Source organism: Melospiza melodia, chromosome 3 (genome assembly GCF_035770615.1).
Source record: "Melospiza melodia melodia isolate bMelMel2 chromosome 3, bMelMel2.pri, whole genome shotgun sequence".
Lineage (NCBI taxonomy): Eukaryota > Metazoa > Chordata > Aves > Passeriformes > Passerellidae > Melospiza > Melospiza melodia.
In genome coordinates, this window is record NC_086196.1 from 2,051,701 (window position 1) to 2,077,560 (window position 25,860).

A 25,860-nucleotide genomic window follows, 5' to 3' on the forward strand; every position below is an offset into this window, starting at 1 on the left:
GCAGGAAAAGAAAAGCTGTGCATCTCAACAGTGCCACAAAGTGTCTCTCACAGCAGGGACAGAAACACACACAGGTGGATGGATTTACATGCACATTCTGCAAAGTACAAGATAATGCCACAAATAAGTGGCATTATACATAATTCCATCACAGTCAGGCACTCTCACAAACTGCTGTTAACTGTGGTGCTAAACAGAGAACATCAAGTCCTGAATCTCTACAGACTGCTGGAGCAGTTCTGAGCTCTGCACTTAACAGACTATGCTCCAAACTTGTGGTATCATATAAGGACATAGAAGTAAATTCCAGCTGCTCTTACAACAAAAACCCTTCATCTCTCCCCTGAGCTCAGTTATAGCCTTAGAATTACAAAGAAGAAATACCCACACCCCATCCTCTATCTTCCTGTGCTTCAAGGGTACCTTTTAATCACAATACTGTTGTAAAGGATGCAGAAAGCTCTCTCTTCTTGAGTTGTTATGACACCACATTATAGCTTGCAATTACCTCTAATTCCATTCTCTGTACTTAATTAATTGTCTTACTTTGGGACAAACATTGCTCTACAGAACTACTTATGAAAGAGGCTTTTTTAATGTAACAAAAGATCCAGAAATGGAACATAAAAAACCCCAAAACCCATCATTTCACTTAACTATCTGTCCATGGAAGAAGCAATTACTTGACATAATTAATAATTATAAATGATTAATTAAGTATAATTAAAACGGATACATTATTAGATACACAGATTTTGTAGGATCTTCTGCTACAACCTACTAGTTTTTATTGTGAGATCAGGAAATGAGGGACAAATACAGTTTTCCATATACCATTAGAGCACTGCACAAGGAATTTATTAATTATTCTATTAGAAATTACATCAACTGTCTCAGTAACACTGGCATAAAGTAATTAGCATATAAAAGCAAGCTTTCTGCAGGACAGCCACCAAGACATAACGATCTGAAGTGCTCTGCAGTCCAGTACAAATTGAGAATTTAAAATTCAAAGGACTCTCCTAACATCTCAATGAAAACTGCCTTGGGTGTCTTTGAAGGCCAATTTGAAGCTACTTCATTTAATATGCACAGTCATAAAACTGTATTATGTGTGACTTCATAAATCTGCCAGCAACACATCACGTTCTTCACTTCCCAGCATAACGAGCAGAAAGGTTCCAATTAGCAAGTGGAGGCTGCCAGGGCCCCTCAGAGGCAGCAGGGAGGTGTCAGCAGTGCTCCCTGCCCAGCCAGGCAGGCACACAGAGCAGCCCTGCAGGAGGCAGCAAATGCACACTCACCGACTATGGTGGAACGCAGGTGTCCCATGTGAAACTTCTTGGCAATGTTGGGGGAGCTGTAACAGATTTCAACAAGTAACATTTGTTCAGTGGACAGAACTGCCAGATCACCAAGTTAAAAGAATCCAACTCGTGCTTCTAGAAGAGCTGAAATGAAAGCTCCATTTTCAGTTTTCCCATAAGATTCCCTGATTAGCATCTGTCCTAGACAGCAAGTTTTCCTATCCAACCAGCTTTCCCTCCAGTATCAGTTAACAGTGTTGTGATTAAACCACCCCACAAACAACAACAAAAAAATCTAACCAAAGCCCAGACGTGCTGGTGAAAAAGAACCAAAAATATCTTCTCACTTTTTACAAGTTTTGGACATATGGATCATTCTCCTCATGTCTTTTCCAGAGTTAAACCAGGGTGAGAGATTTTGTGTACAAGGATCAGTAACCAAAATTACATCTTTCCAGCAATGCCCACTCCCACAAAGAAAAACAACAACAAAAAACCAACTCTCTACACAATGCTTTGCCCAGATAACAAAAAGGAAAGTTCAGTTATGAAAATTCAGCCTCCAAATGAATGCCAAGTTCTTACTTTCTACAACTATCAAAGCCTGCACAGGGAATATTACTCAACAAAAATATTTATACATAAAAATCAGAGTCAACCACTTTTCATTCCATGAGTAGGGGATAGTCAACAAAATTGTACTGGAAAAAAATTTTGGGGCTGCAATTAACAAATACCTGCCTGCTTTAACAAGTCAGGGAAGAAGGTATTAAGGTGCTAAAAGAAATTCATTACTGCCTGGAAATTCAGATTTTGTTTCTTCACAACAAGATAAAAAGAAGCTTTCTTAAAAACTGAATGCTACTCTGTGTTAAATGAGAACATCCTTAATGGAAGGCTGTGTAAGGCATGAACTCCTTAAATACTAAAAACATGTTCTGAGAAAAAGCCTCAATTCCCTGAATATAATTTATATTCTACTTGGTGAATATATCAGAGTGCCAAATACAGCTAAATATAATTTTGGTTAATATGGCTTAACACCACAGGCATCCCACTTTACAGCAATGAATATCAACCAGAAAATAGCAATCAGCAGACAAGGCACTTGTCTCAAAGGACCCCTCTGATGTGCTTACCTGAACTCAACCACTGCCTTTTGTCTGGGAACTGTAGAGAAAAGTTCACTTTTTACTCCATACTTTGAGCCATCCTTCCACACCTGCTGCAGCACAGTCTAAAGCACAATTAAAAAAAAAAAAAAACAAACACCAAAAAAACCCAACACAGTCACACAAAAGAGTTTCATCAACAGAAAGCATCACAAGGAAAGGAAAACTGTTTGCCAGCCACAGAGGAGACTGATCCCACATCCTTCATTCACATTAGTAATTAGACTGCTGGTTTGCCAAACAAACAAGGTCTCATTCACAGATAAAAATGCCACTAACTTTAGAAAGCTGTTATCTGATCAAATAAAAAATCTGAGAGAAACTGTAGGCAAAGTTCTAGTGAAAATTAAGACTAAATTTTGTGGAAACCTTCTACTCTTTTATTGCCAAAAAAAGCCAACTCTTCCACCCTAATGTGTCCAAACAATTCTTCTTTCTCCCTGCCACCTGCAAGTCTGTAAGGCCAGTATGAATGATATGTACTAAATATGTTTGCTTTGAAAGTCTGGAGGCTGTGTAAAATACCTTAAAATATTCCTCAAGACAGTCTGTGTGAGTTTTGGCAGTAATGTGCTCATAGCACCAACATAAACTGAAATGTCAAAGGTCACACAGGCCAATGCACCACAGACCTAATCTATGAAGCTGGACAAGCTTCCTGAAGATAACAGAAGCCTTTAACAAAGTGAAATAAAGTGGAAATCTCACTTCATTCAGTAGAAATTTTTCTCACTCAAAAAAATCACTTTAAAGTTTTTCTGCAACAACTATTTTTTTTTTTTTTGAAGAAACAGCATCTGAAAAAAACCTTTAATTCTGTTCTTATTAAGACACCTAAGAAGGCAAGCTAGACACATACACAAAACTGACCTACAGACCTATTCTCTCATAGCCATTGGCTTGGTTACAATGTATATGCATACTACAGTCAGGATATTGAGGAATACATCTTCCCTTTGGGATGTTTTTCCCCTTGATTTTTTTTCCAGCAAAGTGCATAATCAAAGATCTGCTATCAAATACTTCTATGTCAGACAAAACCAAGAATATTCACAAGATGAAAACTTTTGAGTTGTACAGTGTAAAAATTCAAAGTAGATGTAAATAAGCCTGCATTTTAAAGCAGAGAGAGAGATGAAAATGAAGAGTTATGATTATTAGTGAACAGTAGATGCATTGTTTCCTCACAAGAGGAAACTTTCTTGAGCTTATTTCAAATTCTAGGCCTACATAACAAATCAGCAACAGGGATCCTTAGGGAAAACTTGTGAAGGACAATTTTACATAGAAAATATCTTCCTATGAGACAATAAATAGTAGGTATTCTATAGTTTTGTACTGAGAAAAGTTATTTTTACCTTAAAGCACTTGAAAGACACTACTCACCTTTGCCAATAATTCCCTGTTTATTGTAAAATTCACTGTCCCTGGACCAGCGCTGATTGCACTCACTACTGAATCACATTGTAGCTAAGAGAATAAAACAAAACAAAAACTTGAAATGAGAACAGGTGAACTGCAAAACTGTCATTCAATCCACTGTGAATATTAACTTAATCCACTGTAAACATTAAATGTTATTTATTTGTTTGAAGCAATCATAAAGGGAACATTTCATCAATGCTGTTGGAAAAGGGACAATTGTATTATTTCCATTCATGCTTAATAAGCTCTGAATACAACTCAGCTTGAAATGCCACACATATGTTCCACTTCAGACCCTGCCTGTGCACAGTCTGGGCTTCCTTTGGATTGGGAGCAGTAGTTGAACTCTTTGTACAGACAAAAGCTGAGATACATTTGACAACTTACACAGTAGCTGCCAGCACTTAACAAAAAAAAAAAAGAAAAAAAGAAAAAAAAGTTAAGTGACAACATTCTGTGGCACTCCATGTCACAAAATAAAGATATTAAAGGCCAATTTATGAAAAATTTCATGTACAATTTCCATAAGGCACATGTCTTGAAAATTCTGAACCTGGCATATTTGGCCAACCAACACCTAATGTCAACAGGAATCTGGGTCTCTTCACAGGACAAGAGCTTTGGATCTCAACCTGTCAGGTCTGAGAGTTTCTTATTAAACTAGCTGTCTTTCATAGCCAGGAAGTTGTCTAAAAAAGGAAGAAGATGGATGGAAAGCATATAAAAATATGACACAATCACCTTCTCACTCAGTCAGTATCTATGAGAGAGGCAAGCTACACTCCTACAGAAGCTCATCACCATGAAGAGGAAATTGTACCCCCATGCTAGGTCTCCAGCTTAGACAGTGACCTGTCCAGGAGAAATCATAGCTAGCTTTGAAATTCTTTTATTTTCACAAATTCTGCTAACAACAAATTCCAATGCTAACTCCCAAGCCACATGAAAAAAACATTTACTGTGTTGACACTGAATTTTCCACCTTAGTGTTTTACAAATGGTCCTTTCTACTTATGGGGCAGAGAGAAAACAGAAATACCCACTGGACTTTCTCCACAACATTTGTTCTGATCAATGTTTTCCCCATAATCTGTCAATTGTCACATCAGTAGTTTTTATCTCTCTTTAATAAGAGTGCTCATTTATCCTCTGCACAGCTTTAACCACCTCTTCTCCAAATGCCCTGTGGTCCTGCAGTACCCAGATGTGCCCAAGGCTTGGACCAGGATGCCACTGTGCAGTACAGAAGCACTAAAAACCCAACACGTCCCCTCCACAAAGCAGCAACAGTACAAAAATGAACCAGGAACCAGCCAGCCAAATAAAACCAAAAGCCCACAGAAACAAGGCCCTTCTGACTTCCTAAAAGCCAATTTTCAGTACTTCAGAGCACACTGCCTCATCTATTATCTCAAGGCCCTATTGTTTAAGTCAACTGGAAAAACTTCCATCTCTTTCTGCCTAACCTAAACACCTGTATTTCAAATATTGTGGCCCATTTCCTCAGAAGTGACTAAGAGCATTCTGTTGAACCTTGAGGCACTCCATCAACTGTTTATCATGACAAAAACCAGTAACTGCCTGCATTTTCCTGTCTCTCTGCTAGTTTTTGATACATGGTTATATTTTGCTAGTTTAAACACTGCTTACCTTCTTTGGAGATGACATGACCACTCAAAACAAATTAAACTAAATGCATCTCACTTATTCACCACCCAATAAAAAAAACCCCATTCCTTAGAGATGAGGGATTTTTATTTTCCTTTGTCTAGCTGGCATAGTCTATTTAGTTTAGGGGCTGGTATTGATGGTCTGTTCTTTACTGTTGAAATTGCTCCTCCATGTAAAGCTGTAGGGGTTTGTTAATGTTTCAGGATTAACAAATGTTTCAGGATTACTTACTGAGCCACAAACAATAAAGCAGGGAGGAAACTTGCAGCTTCCTTAACACTGGGAATAGCAGATGTTTTTAAAATGACACACAAGGAAAAAAAAATGTGATATCATCACTGTACTGTGATGATACAGTCATTGAAACAGATTGAGAGGGAGGCTGTCAAATCCTTGGAGGCTTTTAAAACCTCATTGGATTTCAACTTCATCCAAAACACCTGCACTGGGGAAGATATGGGAACAGATAACTTCCTGAGGTCCTTGGCAACCTGAATTATTTCATGTTTGTAGACAATCTTTCAGTTGTTTCAGAACTTTTGCTTGTGTATCTGAGCATTGTCAGGTCTTCTTCCACCCGAGTCAGAATATTTATCTTGCTAGAACAGATCCAAGGCATGGATAACTTCAACACCTCAGCAGTGAAGAATGGCATGAGAAATAGTTTAGCTCCTCAGCAGCAGCACAACTGGTTTTATTTGTCCTTTTTTCAGTATTAACACCCCAGCTACTGCCATTTCCCAAACTGGCGCACCTGAAATAACTGCTGTTCCAAGAAAACTCAATTTCAAGCAGATAAGGATTTGAAAGTAAGGCCTGTTTGCCTCAGAGGCCAACTCCATCCATTGGCTTTCCAGAGCTGGATTTTGCAGTCTGGTTTTCCAAGCTACCACATGCTGAATTTCTTCCTCAAGTGCTGGGCAGCAGCACAGACCATGGCACACCTTTAGACACCCACCTCACTTCACCAGCACTGTTTATTTCAAACTGTTTGAAAACAACAATTTCACAAGACCCTTCCCAAAGCTGCTCCTCCAATCTTTGTGAAGATGCTGTGTACACACACAGTAAGCACAGCCATCAAACTACTCTGACCCAAACAGATGCTTGCAGAAGGAATACTTTTTTATCTTATTATGCCCCTTACACCTCTAGTCTGCAAGTTCATTATTGCATATATATCATATGTGATGAATTCATGAGCATACCCTTTCAGCAAGCTGCTGAGCCTGAAGATGCAGGTCCTGTGCTAAGCAATCTCCAGAGCTGTTTTCTATTATGGAAGCAATGGAGAGCTGGAAATCAGCAACGTGCCTGAAAAAAAAAAAAAAAAACAAACAAACAAACAAAAAAAAAAACACAACAAAAAAACCAACATATGAAAATCAGAAAAAAACCTGCTGAAATGCTTGGGACATCAGGCAGATCCAACCTGACTCTGCACATGACAAGTGCAATTACCAAGCATAACCCAGCCACAAATATCTGAAGATTCACTATATTTAGAAAGGTGGACTAAAAGGCCTAATATCACTTTTGCTCTAATACAATCAGAAAGTAGACATGGTGAGAACACCATCAGAATAAGCAAACGTCATGCTCATGAATAAGTAAAATTTACTTGCTAACATTATGGCAACTCTTGAGCAGGACACTGAAAAAAAAAACCCCATATAACTTCCCATTGGCTCTAAGCAGTTGCACATTCAGATCATCAGTGTTGAAGCATTTGCCATCCATGCACTGCCAGTAATTTGTACAGGCTTGTAAGCAATTATATTTACTTTGAGCTTTTTTTAAAAAATAAAAGGATTTAATTCAATTGAACTGTCTTATAATTACACTGGTATAAATGATCTGGGGTTTTTGTCTGTATTTTTTCCCCTAAAGTCTTGTTAAGCTTTAGCAATAATAGGCATGACATAAAATAATAAAACATGACCAACATTTTAAGATAAAATGTAAACAACTACCGTTTTTTGGAGACAGGAACTGCAGATATGGACTTTATTAAATACTCTGGTGGCAGATCCAAAACTTTTGAAAGCTAAAATGAAAAATGAAGAAAAAATTTACTTAAGCAAAAAGACAAAGATCCAAGGAAAAATACTGCTCCCTGTTTAAATACCCACGGGGGATACACCTTTTAACCTGAAATCTAATTTATGCCCAGGTAAAAAACAGCAAAGAGTTCATCACTATTATGGGACAGTACAATAAAACAGAAACCTAAGAGGTGTTAAAGGAGCATTAGAAAAAAGGCAAGGCAAAACACTGTTGGAATCTATAAAGTTAGAAGATTTTTAAGAAATAGTTTAAAAAGTATGTAAGCTTTAGGTTAGAGTTTTGTTAGCATTGCAGGAAAGTTTCCCATGCAAGCAGAAAAGTTTTCTATGCAAGCAGAAAAGTTTCCTAAGCAGTAGACGTGACAAATAACAATAGGCCTCTGTAGAATTGGCTTTAAGATGGCAACAAGGTTATTTAATGTATATCTTTAGAAAGTTAGCATGAATAGAACTTTGTTCTTTGTCTCTTATGAACTAGTCTTTGTTTTAACTATCATTGCGTGTGCTTTGTGAGATTAGATAGAATGCTTGTCAATGCATGTTTTCTGTGTCTGATTGGCTGAATTCTAGTCTGAGATGATTTTATGTATTTCTGTACCAGCGCTGCTAGAAGAGACATTTTTTTGGTGTGGATCAGTGAGCTGTCATGTCTCCATTTTGTATTTTGAGACTGATGTGCTAGAAATAAAAGCAAAAATCTCTTCACTAGTCTGATTACAATGTTATCCATATTTAGATATTTTACCGCAGCCTAGTGAGTTTCTTTTTTAAAGCGTAAGTTCCTAACACAATTAGACTTATACCTGTCCCGTCCCCCGCAAAACACCACAGAAAGTTGATTTTTTTTCCTCACGAAGGATCCCATCGAACCTCATGGGACCATCGAGCCCAGGGGATACTTATGGACTGAGGTAGTCACGGAATGACAGAATAGTTTGGATTAGCAGGGACCTTAAAGATCATCTCGTTCCAACCCCTGCCATGTGCAGGGTCACCTTGCACAGCAGGCCAGGCTGCTCAGAGCCCACCGCTCCGGCCCGGAGCACTTCCAGGGACGGCGGCCATCCCTCACACCGGCCATCCCTCACACCGGCCATCCCCATCCCCGCCGAGCCCCACAGCGCTCTCCCAGCCCGCGCCCGCGGGTCGCGCCCACTGCGAGCCGCCCGGGCAGGGGGGACCCGTACTGAGGACACGGAGGGGACGCCTGGCTCAGGGGGCACTCCCGCTCCGCGCCAGCCGTGGGAAGGAGCGGGGCGTACCTGGGAAGCAATGCTCCTCCGGAAGGAACCCGCTGCCATGGCCACACCGCCGGCGGAAGCTCCACAGCCGCCCCTTGTTCCCCCCCCCCCGCCCCGCTCCTTTCCGCCCGCCCAGGGGCGGGCTGGGCCGTACCATTCTCAGGCTGCAGGGGGAGTAGGAGGCCATTGGTTGCGCTGCGGGTGGAGGAATCGCGCGGCGCAGCGCAGAGTGGGCTGTACCATTACTCTGGGAAAGGGGGGGTGGGGCAGCGGCGCGGGGACGCGCAGGGAGGGGGCGGTGCGTCGGGAGCGCGCGTGCGCGGGAACTCCTCCTCCTCATCCTCCTCATCCTCCTCATCCTCCTCCTGCCGCCGCTGCTGCTCTCCGGTACCGGCGGGCGCGGGGCGACATGAGCACGTGCTCCGTCTCCAAGGTGAGGAGCGGAGAGAGCGGGGGGCTCCCCAGGGAGCAGCGCGGCCTGTGGGAGCCGGACCCGCGGCACCGGGCTCCGCCGCCTCCTGCGCCTGCTCCTCCTCCCGCCGCTGCCCTTCCCGCCGCTGCCCTTCCCGCCTCCCTCCCGCTGCCCAGGCTCCCGCTTGCCTTGTTCCGCTGCCCGGCCCTTCCCAAAGCCTTGCTGGCTCCTCAGCCCTGCCCGGCCTCGCTTGTCCTCCCCGCAGTCCCACAGGGTCACGGCGTTTCCTGGGCTGGAAGGGAGCCGCAAGGACCATGGAGTGCAGCGCTTATCCCTGCACGGGCAGTCCCAGAGTCACACCGTGAGTGCTGAGGGACCCCGCAGTGTCACCTGCCTGCCTTCCACAACGAAACCCTTTCCTGCTTGGAGTGAATCTCACCCAGAACAGAGCCTGAGGTGTTGTGGCTGAAGGTTTTGTCACTTCCAGGTGGAGTCTGGTGGCTTTGCTTGCTGCCGTACTCACTGCTTCCCCCGCCCCAAAACTAATTCAACCAAGAAATAGAGCTAAAAGTGCTGTCCCCCACACGTAGTGTTAAATATCTGCTATTGCCTTGGTATTTCCGAATTGAACGCTTTTATGTGGGCTGTGTTCAGAGCGGGCAGTAGGGATAGTGCTTTCATCAGAGCATCAATGAGTAGCGAGACTTGAAATTGGATTGAAACACTTATTTCATCTCTTGCTTGGTCATACAGTGAACAGCAGCTGTGGTTCCCAGCGTGTTTATCAGCACAGGAAGACTCCTGCCCCTCCCGTGTTTTTCACTGGGTTGAGATATGCAGCTGCATCCTTTGGTGTGGAAGGCACTGTGCAGGTGGTTGCTTCCACAAGTGAAGTGCTTCCAAACAAACTTAAGAGTTAATCTGAAACAGCTGGATTTCACTTCTGACAATGGCTGTTGCCTGATAGTTTGGCAGTGAATCATATCCCTTCACCTTGCCTCCCATATCTTATATGTAATACTTCTTTGCAGTTTGCTGTTCTAGTTTTATTCTGTTTTATTCTTTAATGGTGTGGAAAAGCCAATGCTTGCAAAACATTCAGCAGCATTTGTGTTTGGTTTGATTAAGCATCCACTCTTCTTTTTTGTATATGATTTATACTTCCTGTGGCCAATCCATTTGTGCATGCAGCAGCACAGATAAATCTGTAGGACACCTTTTTGCAGTGGAATTGTTCCAGAGTGTTTAGCACTTGTAGAATAACCACTGCTCTTCTCCAGCTGTTTTTCAAATGGTCCTTAATACACGTGGTTAAATGAAATGTGCCTGAAGGCATCTCCAGTTCATGAGGCTGTTTTTCAGAGAGGGTCAGTATAAATATTGGTGTTTTACTCCAGTTTCTTACTTGTGGAAGAAAGGGAATAACATGTCTGAAGTCCCTCAACATACTGGTGACTGTGATCAAAATTGAACACACCTCTAGTGTTTGATTTTCACCACATCATTCTTACTCTAGTGGCTGGACTGTGCTAGGTTGAGTTCAGCAATCCTTGTGTAAGCATCTCCATTGAGAAATATGGGATTGAATCAGTCTGTTTATTTCCAGCACTTAGGTGTTCCTTCCCCCCTGCTGCAGCACAGGAACCTCACATGAGAGTTGGGCAGTGCAATAGCTCTTCAAGAGAGATGAACTTCTGTAGAGAGGATGGGGGAAGAAATTCCAGATTTTGTAGAAGAAAATGAAAAAAATCTCCAAGAACTCAAAGCTGAATACTTGAGTGATGAAATAGGTCTAACTGGGAGATTACTTCTCTCTACAGGAATTTGTTGGAACAGAGGGTTTTACATGAACCTTTTCCCAGCCATTTGTCATTCTGCTTCTAACCACCTGCTTTCTTTTGAGTTGGGATGCAGTTCACTGTGGCTTGGGCATGTAATTTCCTTTTGTAAGTGACTTAATAATGCTCATTGCATTATTCTGGATTGAGTTTTCCATTAATCTCTGCCTCTTACCTTTTGTTTTCTATTTAACTGAAACTGTGCTGAGAGAACCGTACTGATGTGTCCCCAGGGAATAATTTCCTTTTAATTCTAAACCTGTTGGAGGTTTTGAGACATTTAAAGAATCTGCTGCTGGCCCAGTTGATGGCTGAATTGCAAAACATAGTGGAAAGATGAAAAAATTCCTAACAAGTGTGCTGGGTTACTGCTTGCACCAGTGTTCCAGCTTGAAACACAAATACAAAGGGGCAAGGTGTAACTTGATATTCTTAAGAGGCTGCCAATTCAGTGCAAATTATTGGTTTAATGGAGCACTGAAATAAAAGAACAATGAAGTGGCCTCTGGAGCCAGTCAGATTGATGCTTGTATTGAAATCTGTTTGGGGTTTTTTTGCTGTTCTCTAGGGCTGCTTTGTTTTTAAACCAAGTACCAAGAAGAGAAGATTGTCTGATAAAACAGGTTAGTACATTTTCATTTATGTTTCTGTTTTTGAGAAGGGTTAATCCTGAAAGCTTTATCATATCTGATTGAGTTCATATCATGAGTTCTGTGATGGTTGTGTGAGGTTTTTCTCTTACTGCTTGATTGCTGAAAACTCATTTCTTCGGAGGAATGCAAGCAAATTATTGGCTAGAGTAAATGCTGGGTTTTTCTCATCTCCAGCAATCAAGATTGTGTAGCCATCTTTGTCTTTGCAATGTTTTTTTACAAGATTACTCCTCACCATGCTACCATAAGTGTTTTGCTAACAGACAAACAACTCACCTGAAGGTCTGAATGAGCCATTTTTAAGTTGTGGGAATTAGAAATTATATCTCATTCTTAAATCTCACATTTTGTATTGTATGTACAAAATTAATTAGGTATTTTGCCTAAGTTTCTTTTGGAAAAGAAGGAAGAAAAGCCATTTGTGGCTTCTGTCCACTAGTATTTTCTGTGGGTAGCAAATATTTGCTATACATTTTCTCTAGATGTGTATGTTTTCATTTGAGGACTGACTCGTCCAATGTATCTTAAATAATTGCTATTTGAGACTCAGTTGGGAAACTTACTGTTTTTATTCCCAAGTTAAACAACTTTTATCATCCTTAGAGCTGTCAAAAGGGTTGACAGTTTATATGAAAAAGATGGAGAGGAAAGTAATGAGGTCAGATCTTTGTCGTTGCAGCAACCAAGGCCTATGCACTTAGACCACATTGAAATTTTACCCCTTACTGGATATTATGTTTTTGTTTTTGTGAGATTAGACATGCTTGGATAAACTACTAAGCATATTGTTCTAGTTAGCAAATGCTTTGAGGTGGAAAAATGAGTTTGACTGGAGTAGCCCTAAAAGAGAGAGGCAGAGGACACAGTTGCACAGCAGTTGGTTAGAGTGTTCTGAAACCTGAACTTGGGTGTGCATCTGTCCAGTGTGGAAGCCCAGTTCTGTCCAATGGGAGGTTTTAATTGTGGAACTTGATAATACTGTCACACCCCACAAAAGGCCTTTTGAGGACATCTGTGCCTATAGTTTGAGTTTTGGTAGTGAAAAAAGGATATTATGCTTTGGTATGTTGCCAGATAATGTGGTGGCTGGATTTTCTTCAACTAAAAGTCTAATATCTGTAAAATCAGAGTTAGTTCTGTATTCTAAGTGATTTTTCTTAGGGATACAAATGAGGTGATAGAGGAGACAATGAAAATGGGGGTGGAGGGATGTCTCTCATTTGTCATTTACAGACCTGTTTTGGTGGGTTTAGTGCTGTAGGAGATGATGCTCATCAACTGGCTCTTTTCTAGAGATGAAGCCACTGCTGGTGCTCCATTGAATGGCAGCCAAGTGGACCCACAAAGCTTTGTGAAACAAGAACATGATGATGTTTGTTTCACTTTAATAATAAAGGCTGTTTGCTGTGATTTAGGCTTTAGCTTATCTAGAACTTGAGATAGAAGCCTCTTCTTTACATTTTGCCTGCATACTTGGGTAATAGATTCTGCTTGTTCTGCTTATTCTACCAAATACCAACAATTAATTAATTGCTTAAGAGAAAAGTCATCTCCCTGAAATATATATGTACAGTTGGGCCCTTTTTTATTCTCAGGAAAAAAGCTTTGTTTTCATGAGCTTATTTGTGCTTTCCTTTGCTTTCTGCATTTCCAGCTCATAATTTCAGATGCACAAGCAATGATTCAGAGGACACTGAGCTACGCTTTGTCACCTGTCAGTCTTTATGGAACCAGATCAAATCTGAAACAGAGGTGAGTCTTGTGCCTCACCCTAAAGTGGTGCTTTGCATTTGTGACAGCGCTGCTTGCTTCTTTGTTTCTGGGGATCTTTTTGACATGCTTAAAAGTGTATGGCAGTTAGTTAAAGCAATGAGAGGGCAGAAATATTGACTGTCCAGAATATAAAGTAGTAATAATAGATGCATCAAGTACACATTCCTTGTAACCACAGAACTGTACACTTTTGCAGCTTCCAGCTGCTGCTTCTAAGCTTCTCTTCCTACTAATTGTCTTCTTTATTAACTCCTGGCATACTGCTGTTTTAGTTCAGTTAGTGCTTGCCACCCCTCTGAGGATTTTGGGCTGGTGTTGACCTCAGTGTTCCAGAATTCATACACAGCAGCCCAGGATTCACAATGGATTTATGTGAACACAGCTGCATGGATGTCAAATATGGAGTGACACTGCTGCAAATATGGCCTATTGGATTAGTATGGATGTGTGAATGGAGTCAGAGTTAATTTCATGCTGACCTGTGGCCTCCTGACTGCTGTTGTGTCCCTATAGCCAGCTGCCTTGCATTGTAGTATGAATAATTGCTTCCATACAGCAGAGATTTCCTTCCCTCCTCTATTCAGTGTCATGGATTCTGGGCAAGTTTTCCATATTCCTCTGCTTGCCCTTGGACTCTGTAGACATTAGGAAAATTTTTTTTTCCCAAAGTTTGTTTTGGGATGTGTGGTGGAAGCCAGATGGATGTAGCATGAAATCTGGACCCTTGGGCTAAGCTCATAAATTCCTCTAATTTTGTTCCTACCCTTGTTTTCTTTGAGGCTGTTAGGAGTTTTCCAGATGCTTTCTTCTGGTCTTACTCCTCCTGATGGAAGGCAATCCCTCCTATACTGACAGATTGATATGAACATTTTTTTAGAGTTTGAATTGCCCAAGGGCAGATTACCTGAAGTTATTATCTGCTGCTTCAGAGAATTTTTTTCATACTGCCTCTGGTGTATCAGTGATAACTTTCCTACTGAGTTTTGAATTATCATCCTTTTATTCTGTTGTTGGCAAACATGGAGCTGATGGTTGTTCTCACATCTGAAATAGTGTGGTAATTTAGGTTGGAAGGGGACTTAGAAAGTCTCTAGTGTGAACTCCTCAAAGCAGCTTCATCTGTGAGGTCAGACCAGGTTGGTGAGGGCTTTAGCTAGTCAGGATTTCATTCATTAGGTGTTTTCAAACCCCAGTGGGAAGCACGTGGCTTGCTGGCTTGGGCTTTTATTCTAGGGGTTCTGGTAGCATGCTAAGGGAGCCTAGCAGGACTTTCTCCAAAGGTTTTGCCAGGGCACTGCTGCCTGCTGATTTTTTGGCAGGCCTTGTGTTTGCACTGGTGTTTTCCTGGTTCTCTGCCTGAGGTGTTCAGAAGAGGATTTGCCCTCCAAGGCACTTTTGGCCTTTGTATGTCCATCATAAACTGTACTGTGGTTGTGACAGCACCATCTGTCATCTGGTAATGACATCCTTTTGTTGCAAGGCTTTGCAAGGGTTCCTCAGGGGTGAAGAGAGGGATGAGAGTCTTGACTCCATGATCAGAAGGCTGGATTTATTAATTTATGACGTAAGTTACATTATGACTATACTAAAAGGAATAGAGAGAAAAGTTCAGAAGCTGCTAAGCTAAGAAATGAATAAACAAAAGGAGCTCTCTCTGATTCTGTCCCAGAGAGTTTGTCTTTGATTGGAACATGGGCCAATCCCAGGTGCACCTGTTGCATTCCACAGCAGCAGATAACCATTGTTTACATCCTCTTTCTGGGGCCTCAGCTTCCCAGAAGGAAAAATCCTAAAGAAAGGATTTTTCACAAAAGATGTCTGTGACATCCTTTCATGTTTCTCACAACTAAAAAGCTGGCAGAAGTGTGGCAGGAACTGCCCCTTGTTTTTGGACGGTGAATTTTTGGTTTCAGTATTGCAATGTATCCCAGTTCTGACTCCTGGTGTCAGAAGTGGCCTTGCAAATGTTCTTATGATAAATCTCATCAAGGACTTACAGAAACATTCTTCTGCTGTGAGACGAGAATTTGTTCTACCAGGATCTGGGCTAGAAACAAAAAAGCAAAAGCAGGGCTAAAATACACTAATTTTTGCTCTAATGTAAAGATAATGGTTTTCAGACCACATAACAACTAGTCATGACAAAACCTGGTGTCATGGCAGTAACTGAATTTCCAGTTCTTGTGACTTTTCCAGAGTGGGAATGCCATGGAAGTAAGTGATTTGGTCACTTGAGATGCAGAGCAGCCTGGTGAACTTTCTGGAACGTTATTAAAACAATGCTAGTAACAAAGTTGTTTTGCAAGAAAAGACTGATGTATTTTAGAAAGCTAGGTAAACGTGTGATGCTGTGGCAGGCTGAATTCCATTGGCACAAGTGCACAATGTAAGAAATACATATATACTGTAATCATGCAGAGTATAAATTGAGGTTCTTGTTAGGTCAGCTTAGCAAAAACAGTAGTGATCACAGGAAGTATAGGGTTTGATGGAATTTGAAACAGAAGCTCAGAGGATTGTTAAAGAATCTGTGGTAATACAGGAATTGTTACAATGGTGTTATAATGCTGGTGATGTAAATTCTTTCCAAAATGTCATGTTACAATTTGTTCTGAGTTGCATAGGATTTATCAGGTGGGAGTTCAGAGCTGCACAATCAATATCAGAAAGGCCAGAAGAATATTTTTCAATAAGCGGAGGATGAAAAGACTAAAATCACTTTGTGTACAGTTTTATCAGTTGTTTAGGAGACCAACAGAAGCCCTTCTGTACTATGGAAATGGAGTTCAGGCTGTTGAGCAGGCATCATGTGCAATCTCCTGGAGATGTGACTGTCACTCTTTGGTAGTGACCTCTTTAATGCTGCCAGAGACAGCCTTTGCCTCCTTACTTACAATCAAGTTCACAGCTGTGTGTGTTACTTTTTGTTGCTAATAAATCTTGATGATGATTTTGTTTGGAGCAAGGGTTTAATCTTGTTTCTGACATGTGTGTGTTCTGGAGTGTATATTGATATCCTGAACTTCAGAGTACAGGAGGGTTTTTGTCTGTTCTGGCATATCTTGGTTTAGGGACAGATTTTCAAAGGCACACAGATTAAAAAAAGAAACACAAAATACTACTGACATATATTTGCTTTTAAAAGTTTTATCTCCCCCCCACTTTCTGTCACCTTGTTGTGTGTTCCTGCTTATGAAATTAGTCCTGAAAATAGTCCTGAATGTCAAAAGACAGTGTAGCAAACCTTGGAGTCACGTGGCTTAGTATTTTTCCTATAAAACATACTTAATGATTTCCTTTAATACTGTTTTTACTTCTTTCATCACAAATTAGATTTGGAGGAGCAGAATATTTCCTCTCATTTAGATCTCTCAGAAAAATGTGTTTTGTAAGGTGAGAAGGAAGAATAGGAATTTCCATTAACATTGTTCCAGAAACTAATTCTATTGTCTTTTTTCTGTCTGCATCACTGAGGCTTTGTCAGTATGTTGTTTTTTTTCTCCTTCTTTAAAGCCTGTGGTGTGACAACACAGTTAAGCTCACTTGCTTTTCAAATTATTCTTGAGGCACTTGACCAGAAGTTCCAAGATGGGAAATGACTGTTTGCCACACAATTAATAAGTCAGTGTGGTTTATAGGTCACAGGAGAATTTTAAGCCCTGGGGTTTTAAGGGATAAAGATTATGCAGGAAAGGAGTAGAAAAAGGACAATGCAGTGGTGTTTTCACATTTTATAGATCAATTCTCTCTGTGTATGTTTGCAGCAAATACAGGAAAACTTGAATAAGCAGTTGCTTGATAATCTGGTGAGTTTTTTGAGCCGGTCTCATTCTGACTTTCAAGAGAAGACAACAGAATGGACTTGCAGGATGAAGTTCAGAGAAATCCCTACTGCAGCTCTTGTCTTGGGTAATTTTTTAAAGATATTTTTTGTAATGTACATCTGATTAAATCACACAGACACATCAAAGAAACTTACTGAGTCCCAGCAATTACTGTGAGCAATAACAACCTCAAACATGTCAACAGAAGAGCTTGGGCAGGGAGAAGGAAGTCAGATAAAACCTCCTTCCCCTTTTGTTTATGTTCATTGTCCAGTAGGTCAACAACTCCCCTGCAGGTCTCTCTTGAGCAGCTGGGAGCGATTTCAGGTTTTTTGTCTGAGGCACTGGAGATAACTTTGATTAGGTCCCTGTATCTGCCACCAGCATGCTTGGTGGTTTCTACTACTTAACCATGGGAATTGTATAGCTTCTGATAAGTGCTCTTGCAGTGCAAATTTACATGAAGGAAAGTAGTGTCTTTGTCTTGGGAAAAGAGCACGAGGGGAAAAATAGTTGGAGATGAAGTTAGTGAAGTTCTGAAGTCTTTTTTTTTTCCCCCTTCTCCTTTTTTTCAGAGGTTTGTACCTATAAATCCTAAACCCGATTCAAGGCATGTTGATTACATTTTCAGTGGATTATTTAGGGAAATTAAAATCAGGCTTGTGCTTCAAATAATTCTGTAGACAAAGTTCTGAATTGCCTCCTTGAGGGGCTTGTTCTTTATTTTTCTGTTGATAAAGGATATTAACAAAGGCAGTAAATGCTAGGTAGTTCATAGTGAATTCAGACTGAGTTTCACAGCAAATTACAGTAATTTTCCTCTTTACATGAGCCATGAGAGGATGCAGTATTCTTCTAGAGAAGGTGAATTTAACTTCTTGTCTGCAGGCCTTACATGGCTGTGGATGGCTTCTGAGGGATGTTAAACAGCCAGTCCTTATTGCAGGTTTGCACCCTTGGGAAACTTTCTGTTAAAAACCCCACCAAGCTATATGATGAAGGGTATTCACAGTGACTCCTTGTTTCTCGTAATCAGGGACTGTCAACATGTATGCCTAATCTTGTGCTAGTTTCTCATCTTTCCTCATAGCTGATGTGATACTTTTCATTCTTTCCTTAAATATTTGAGGTATCTTCTGGATTTTGTCTACTGTTCAGTTTATTGTGCAATCATTGTGCTCATGAGTCATGAGAAAAAATTACTTAAAATTTTAGATTTTAAAATTTTTGTCCTTTTTTTTTTCCTAGGTGTGAATGTTACAGATCATGACTTGACTTTCAGAGCTCTCTCAGATGTCCTTCAGGATAACATTACTCCTTATGTAGCCTTGCTGGAAGCCAAAGATTGCCCAGGTAAGTACTGCAATGGTGTAGCTGCTTCTTTTGAATACGGTATCAAATCAAGTAGGAATTCTAGCTTTTGCCCCTAAATGCAAGAGTAATGGACAGAGGGATCCTGAAGACTTTGGAAAGATTTGCTCAAACCTATGTAAGCAGAGCAGTAATGCCTACTGTATTTTGAGAGGCATCCAGTGCACTTTAAAACACTGAAGATTGAAATGCTCCTTAGCTGTAGCATAACAGTTAAGAACATGCTGCTTAGTGTATTGCATGTTGATGTTGTAGGATGGTTTTCTTCTTGTTTCATTGGACAGTGAATGTCTGCATTCCACTTTTTAAATGCTTACAGTCACATTATTTAGTGAGAGAATGGGCAGAATAAAATTGTCCCACCTTTCTTGCTCCTTTTTTATTTTTTAAGTAAAAGGATTAAAATCACATATGGCAGCATCCTCAGTTCTGTGGAGTGGCTGCCTCACTTATTTCTAGGTCACTGTTAAAGCATGTGGCTGGAACTCAGGTAAAGATGGAAGACCAGCATCTTAACCTCAGTTGTTGCCATCTAGGCAAACTGCATGAACAGCATGCATAGCATTAATGCTTTCAGGAGCATGAGATGTACATTCTGGAGAGAGAAGGAGAATAATTAGAAATGTGGAAAATAATGAGTAATAACTTTGGGGTGGTTTCTTATAGTATGAGACAGAGAAGTGTTGCCAGATAACCAAATGTCTTTACCACATTTCTAAAAATGTTTTGTGAAGGTATAAAAAATCTGATGCAGAAGCTGATGGGGCAGCTGATGAAGTGTGATATAGATGTGGACTCACTGGAAGATGAGGACTGTGTGCAGGTTTCACAGAGTAGAATCCGTTGTTCAATGCCTTCTCTTATCAGCTGGTATGACAGTGTAACAAAGGTATGTTGTTAACCTTTTTTATCCCCAGTTTATCAAAATGCCTGACCTTTAAAAAAATTTAATAACTCAGCTTTGTGTTTAAAACGGAAATTTAATTAATTCAGCTTCCTGTGAGAAATTGCCAAAGGTTAATTTTTAAAAGATAATGTGATATTGAGGTGATTTGAATGTAATATGTGACACATAGAACCAATGTGGAGTTAGTTACTGATGATGCATGAATGGCAGAATTGTGAAACAAAAGCAAGAAGTACTGTGTTATCATATGTTTAATTGGGAACTGGAAGCTTAAAATGCAGTGTCAGCTTCATGCCAGACGCTTTTTCCCAAGAGTGCTGAGTTATTTTGTTTATTAAAACAAAACTTTACAGAAGAACAGCCATCCAGGGCAAAGGTACTGCATTAGTGCTAATGGGCCATGATGTCATCTGCAACCCACACTATATTGGCAAGCAGTAAGGAAATAACTTTCAAAGTGTTTTTGTATCTTTGTGTTTGCTAAAGCTATTGAAGTTTTAAGTTTTGTTTCTGTCATGAATACAAGTTACAGCTGATTTTCTGATGACTTCATCAGAGCAGTGTGATAAACCAAATGTGTACTGAGAACATGCTCTTTTTATTACTGGGTAAAGATATAGAAAATAAGCAGTGTCTGTGTACACAATTCAAATCTCCCTCATTCCCAACAGAACTCCACCAGTTCTGTCTCTCAGAGCTATTCTTGTCATTGTTGGTCTGTGTGTTTAAAATCTCTTTATTCTTTGTACTTTATGCTGTGCCTAACAGAAGGAAGAAAAATGGCAGTTTTGGGTGCTAATAATAAATACAGCTCACAAAAAGTCAGTCATGTCAATTTGGAGCACTATAATATCATAGATATGATTCAGTCTTTTTTATTTTGCTGGCTTCTGTGTATTAATGTTTAATTATTGGCTTTAAAGAAAACAAATTCTGAAACTCCAAGCAAAAAAAGAAATTCCTCCTCTAGACACTGGCAGTCTCCTCCAGTTGTAGTCATGTTCAAAGACATGGAAAGTTTCACCACAAAAGTTCTTCAAGACTTCATAGTCATCAGCAGGTAATGTGACATGAACTTCAGTTCTTCCACTCCTTTACCCATTTTCTTTTTGCAGTTGTTTTGAAATTTAACAGTTAGGACTCTGAAGCATTGGAATCAAATATTGTGCTGCTTCTTTGCAGCAGTGATTGAGAAAAAAACTACTTGCTGTGTTTTAGGGGTAAATTACACTAAAGCTAAACTTCAGACTGTGAACCAGAGTGCCTAAGGGCCAGGTTGAGATAAGGGATGGCTGATTTAATTCTTCACATGGTAGGATTTACTGGTACTAGTTGTTGTAGAATTTGTGAATGTGAAACTAAATTTTCAAGATGTCTAGATCTTTTAGAATTGTTTGCAGAATGTATTTTTGTGTGACTACTGAGGTAATGCTGCTCCTAAAGGTCATCAGGTTAATGAGAGGGGTGTATGTAAAACTTCCCCAGCTGGCCACGATCTGTAATCAGCAGCTGACTACTTCAGGTGCTCCTGTACTGCTGTTCTTCTTTAATGTAATCTGTCTTCCATCGTGTAGTTCTGTTTCTGTCTTCCTTAATGTAATCTCAGGCATGCTAATCAAAAACTCATGCTGCTTTCCAAAAAGATCACCATGCACTGAAGTCCCCAGGTTAGAGCTGTTAGAATTGGGGCTGCAATTCCTCAGCAATTCACTTGGTGTGCCACCAGCAGGAAATTGTATAGCTCGTGTTGTTATCTTCATCTCAGTCTTAAACATGTTTAATAATAAAGGTGAAGTGGACAAATGTGAGAGATTCCTCTGATTTGTTGATCACAACTTCTGTTTCTTTTTTAAGATTCTCTAAGTTTATCAACAGTGGACAGTAATGTGTGAAGTTTATTGGTTTTATATTTGTCTTCAGCAATTTCTTTTTAGGAGTTAGAGAAACAAAGCAATTGTGGGATAACAATTAAAATCCAAAGTCAAAAAGTTGCTGTGGCAAAAACAAAGCAAAGGAATAAATTGACAATTTTAACCTAGAAGGTATATAAGATAGCATATTTTGTACCTCCTTGAAACTACTAAAAATGGAAACACTGAAAATACAGTGAAAACATTGTATTTTGTATAAATTGTATGCTATCCTCAAGGAATACACATTCTGTCCTGACTTTCAGTTCTAAAGCAAATACTAAAACATTATCTGAAGATGAAGTTTAATCTGGAGAAGTTGGAAATTTTTTGAAGTGTGATTGGAACAGTCACTCATCTCCAGACATTGGAGATATTTCATATTTATTTTGAATTTATTAAAATAAATATGAAATATCTATTTAATAATAAATCTTGTAAATCTTGTAAATTTTCTTGGCTGTTACTTATTTAATGTGTCTTCTTATTTTTTCTTTGTATCTTTAAAAAAATTCTATTTTAAGACTCAGCTCTCTGAATAAAACTCTTTGGGAAGGTAGGATCAGCACAAAACTTACTGAAATAATGCTTTTTGTGCCACTTTCTGAAATCTGAATCTGAAAATGGAGTTTCATTTTCTTATCTGCTTTAGGGCTTTAAATAGCATCCTTTCTTTTTAGTTTTATTCCACACGAATTCTTCTTTTGGTTTATCAGCAGCAAATCTTTTAATTTACCCCTTTCTGCATTGAAACTCAGTGCTGTAGTAGGAGCATAGTGCATTTGTTACACAAGCTTCTATGATGTAACTATTACTTTTCTTTTTCTCTCTTCCCCCATTATCCAGTCAGCATATCCATGAATTACCTCTAGTGCTGATTTTTGGAATTGCTACATCACCAATGATTATCCACAGACTACTTCCTCACTCAGTGTCCTCTCTGCTGTGCATAGAGCTTTTCCAGTCCCTTTCCTGTAAGGAGCACCTGTCTACTATAATTGACAAGGTAACTCCATTTCTGAATACAAATGAGGAATATGTGTGTGTGTTGAAGCACAGTTTACATGTGTAGCCTTTACATGCAGGTTTGTCTGAAGGTTTTGGAAAGGACTCTGTTCCTGAGAGCTGTGGATTTTAGATATTTCTCCTTGCAGGTGCAGAGTAATGTAATACTGAGAGCTCCCTTCTCATACTGAGACACACATACACACAGCTGCTTTCATCTTCCATTTGCGTTGCCTTGTGCAATTACACTTTGACATTCACACTTCTTCATTAAAGTCGAGCTGTGATTTCAGTTTTACTTTGTTCCAGAAAAAGATTGCTTTGAAACTTAGCTAAAATTCTGAAAAATAAACTTCAGCCTGAGTTTTGCCACCTGTCAAACATTATCTGAGTTACCCATATGTTCAAGCCATGTAAATGTTGTGCCTGTGGATTCTTGGTAGACCACAGGATTTCCAAAATCTGTTACACATGCTGAAAGTAGTGGTGTCATTGTTGACTACAGCAGTCTCTGTTCTATTTGTAATTTTACAAAAATAGCATTAAGCAAAATTAACTTAAAATGTTGCATTAGTGAAAGATACTTTGGAAAATGTGATAAAATAGTAAACTTTAAAAATCAATCTTTGCAAGGATATTTTAGTAGAAATACTACTTTGTAGAACCTGGCAGTGTATTTAGTATCTCATTTAGTTGAATGTTAATACATACTAAGAGTTGTATCAAGTTGCACATATAAGCTTTACTGATTTAATTCAGGACAGAGTTTCTGCTGTGGCTACTTTTTCTTTTTGTCTCCCTTTTAGCTGCTTCTGACACCCCAGTTTCCATTTAAACTGGGAGAAAAAGTTCTGCAGGTTCTCATCAACATATTCCTGTACCATGATTTTTCTGTCCAGAATTTTATCAAAGGATTTCAGGTAGGCAATGATAACAAGCATTCAAATAATGGTTGTGAAAACAAAGAGTAATTACTAGGCACTGAAAGATTTCTTAGGTCCTAGTACTGCTGAATTGCATGAAAAAATATCCTTTGGAAACAGTTTGGATCTGTGAACAGATGGACATTGAAAACTCTTTACTGATAAAGGTTTAAGAGCAAACTTGTAGGAGCTGTATGAATAAGCAAATAAAAGCTTACTGTGCCACAAAACCAATGATATTTAAAGGTTATGTTTAAAAGGATGACCTGGCTTAGTGGGCAGAAAGAGCTGTATTTTCCTATAGATTAATTTGTAGCTTTCTAGCACCCCTGACAGAAATCCCCAGTTCTGATCATCTGTACCAGCTCCTTGGTCTCTGCTTTGTCTTGGTGTGAGTAGGCTCCAGCAGAGGTTGTTCCCCACTTGAACTCCTCTGGCACAATTTCTGGATGCACATTTCCTGCCTTTTCAGGGAAATACCAGCTGCAGGGTCATTTACTTGGTGCCTCAGAGGAAGTAATGCTTGTGCTCCGAGCAGTTGTGTGGCAATGTGGCAGTTACATTTACCCTCTCTCAGGAGGCAAAGTGGAAGAGCTCAGGGGGTTTCCAAAGAGAGTCTCTAGAGAGCATGATAGTTAAGTTTTTATTGTCTTATATAGTTCTTCATATCTAGATGTATTTCTGTGTCTAGGTCTCCTTGTAGTTTTTGTGGATTGCAGACAAGAGTTCTCTGAAGAATTTGTAGGCCCTGTCGCCTGTTTTAATGCAGGATTGTGAAATGGTTTCTTTCTTACCTAGTTCCATGTATGACCCTGCTAGTAAAATATGCCCTTTTAATGTCATATACATTTAGAATTTCTCTGATTTTTTGATATATAAGATTCAATGATTACAGGTGGCCAGGAAAAATATCCTGCCCATAGTACCTCTTCTTGAAGACAGACCTTTGTGGTTTTTCATAGGTTTCAGCTCCTCTTATTTGAAAGAGTCATCAAAGTTTAGTACTTCTGCATTGGCCTGACGTGCAAATACAAGTTTTAGACCTGACAGTGTATGGCTGTGTCCTTGTGTGTAAAAGAATTCAAGGATGAAGCAATTTCAGATCAGATTTTCAAAGTGATTAATACAAGAGATCAGAATCATGTCATTATAGCTAGGTGTAATGTTACATAAGAGGGGGTACTGAAAATGAATAGCACATATAGCAAAGAAGGTAATTGTGTGACTGTGAACAACTGTACAATCAATATCCTGTAGTGACTTATGGAATATTTATGAATTGTAATTAATTTTTAAAGGAGTACTATTACTACCATTGTAGTATATGCAATGTAATAGTAAGAAAGCATTAAAAGGTAGATGTAGCAGGGAGATTGAATTTTATTAACATCCCTAGTTCTTGGTTTGTTTTTCAGCTCTGTATTGTGGAGCACTTCTATTCCCAGCCTCTCAGTGTACTGTGTTGCCACCTGGCAGACATTAAGAAGAGAGTTTATTCTCTGTCACATGATCAGTGTGAAAACATTCGAAGACTGCCCTCTTTCAGAAGGTAAGGGTGGAAATACATTTCTTGGACAATCATGTATTGATTAGCTTTAGAAAAGATTGAAAGAATCTGTAAGTGTGGTTCTGTGAACACTGTAGCTCATTTTTGCACTTTCTATAGCAAAGGTAAATTGATCAAACAGAGGACATTTCTAAATAATTTCAGGAAGCCTTAATGTTCTGGTTTAGAGAGTACAGCTTCTGTGATGTGTAATCACTTGAATTTACTTTTTTTTCCTTCTCATTCTTATTACAGAAACAAGTTTTTCTGACAGATAACCATGAATCACTTTTGAATTTGTTAAGCTGATTTGAAGCATAATCTCTAGGGTTTTGGAGTGGCCTTTGAACTTGTTGGATTTTTGAGTCCTTTTGAATCTTTGCAAAGAAAGATGCATATTTCTTATAGCAGCATAAGCATTTTAAATGTTTTTAACCTGAGGATCTTCCTTTACATTATAATTTTATGTTGGTTTTATTTTTTTTCCTGCCATAAGGTATGTGGAAAGGCAAGAGTCAGGGAAACAGATTGAACTGCTGACAAACGACAGCTTCTTAAAGGTAAAATTTTAAGAATGTCTTTGGAGAACAAAAATAACTTGCCCAATATATCACTTTGTGGAAAATAATAAAATACAAGACCAAGATATATAGTTCTGTATAATATCTTTCATGCAGAACATACTGTGCTTTGTGACCAGTAATGAGGAATTAGGATTGGCAGATCAAAATTCCAAATCTCTAGGGTTGCCAGGTCAGCCTTTATATGAAGCTGCACAACTTTCTTACATCAGCTTTTAGCTATGTCTAGAAATAT

At 39.5% G+C, this 25,860-nt stretch overlaps 2 protein-coding genes across 8 annotated transcripts in view; one reads left to right on the forward strand and one right to left on the reverse strand.

The window, feature by feature from the left end:
- The window catches only part of RARS2 (arginyl-tRNA synthetase 2, mitochondrial), a 30,411-nt gene extending 21,424 nt beyond the window's left edge, over positions 1–8,987 (reverse strand). For 4 of the 5 annotated variants that reach the window (XM_063150624.1, XM_063150625.1, XM_063150623.1 and 1 more), the window contains exons 1-6: positions 8,904–8,987; positions 7,549–7,622; positions 6,784–6,889; positions 3,866–3,949; positions 2,447–2,544; positions 1,305–1,360 (exon numbers count right to left, since the gene is read on the reverse strand). In XM_063150624.1, the coding sequence (XP_063006694.1) occupies positions 1,305–1,360; positions 2,447–2,544; positions 3,866–3,949; positions 6,784–6,889; positions 7,549–7,622; positions 8,904–8,942 (457 nt within the window). In that variant the 5' untranslated portion in view covers positions 8,943–8,987. The remainder of the gene's footprint in view (positions 1–1,304; positions 1,361–2,446; positions 2,545–3,865; positions 3,950–6,783; positions 6,890–7,548; positions 7,623–8,903) is intronic. The other variant, XM_063150627.1, reaches the window with a different exon arrangement.
- A 203-nt stretch (positions 8,988–9,190) lies between these two features.
- ORC3 (origin recognition complex subunit 3) overlaps positions 9,191–25,860 on the forward strand; it is a 35,339-nt gene continuing 18,669 nt past the window's right edge. For all 3 annotated transcript variants that reach the window (XM_063150629.1, XM_063150631.1, XM_063150632.1), the window contains exons 1-11: positions 9,191–9,315; positions 11,701–11,755; positions 13,440–13,537; positions 17,323–17,467; positions 18,631–18,735; positions 19,488–19,642; positions 20,584–20,720; positions 22,417–22,576; positions 23,382–23,495; positions 24,914–25,047; positions 25,541–25,604. In XM_063150629.1, coding sequence (XP_063006699.1) covers positions 9,292–9,315; positions 11,701–11,755; positions 13,440–13,537; positions 17,323–17,467; positions 18,631–18,735; positions 19,488–19,642; positions 20,584–20,720; positions 22,417–22,576; positions 23,382–23,495; positions 24,914–25,047; positions 25,541–25,604 — 1,191 coding nt within the window. In that variant the 5' untranslated portion in view covers positions 9,191–9,291. The remainder of the gene's footprint in view (positions 9,316–11,700; positions 11,756–13,439; positions 13,538–17,322; positions 17,468–18,630; positions 18,736–19,487; positions 19,643–20,583; positions 20,721–22,416; positions 22,577–23,381; positions 23,496–24,913; positions 25,048–25,540; positions 25,605–25,860) is intronic.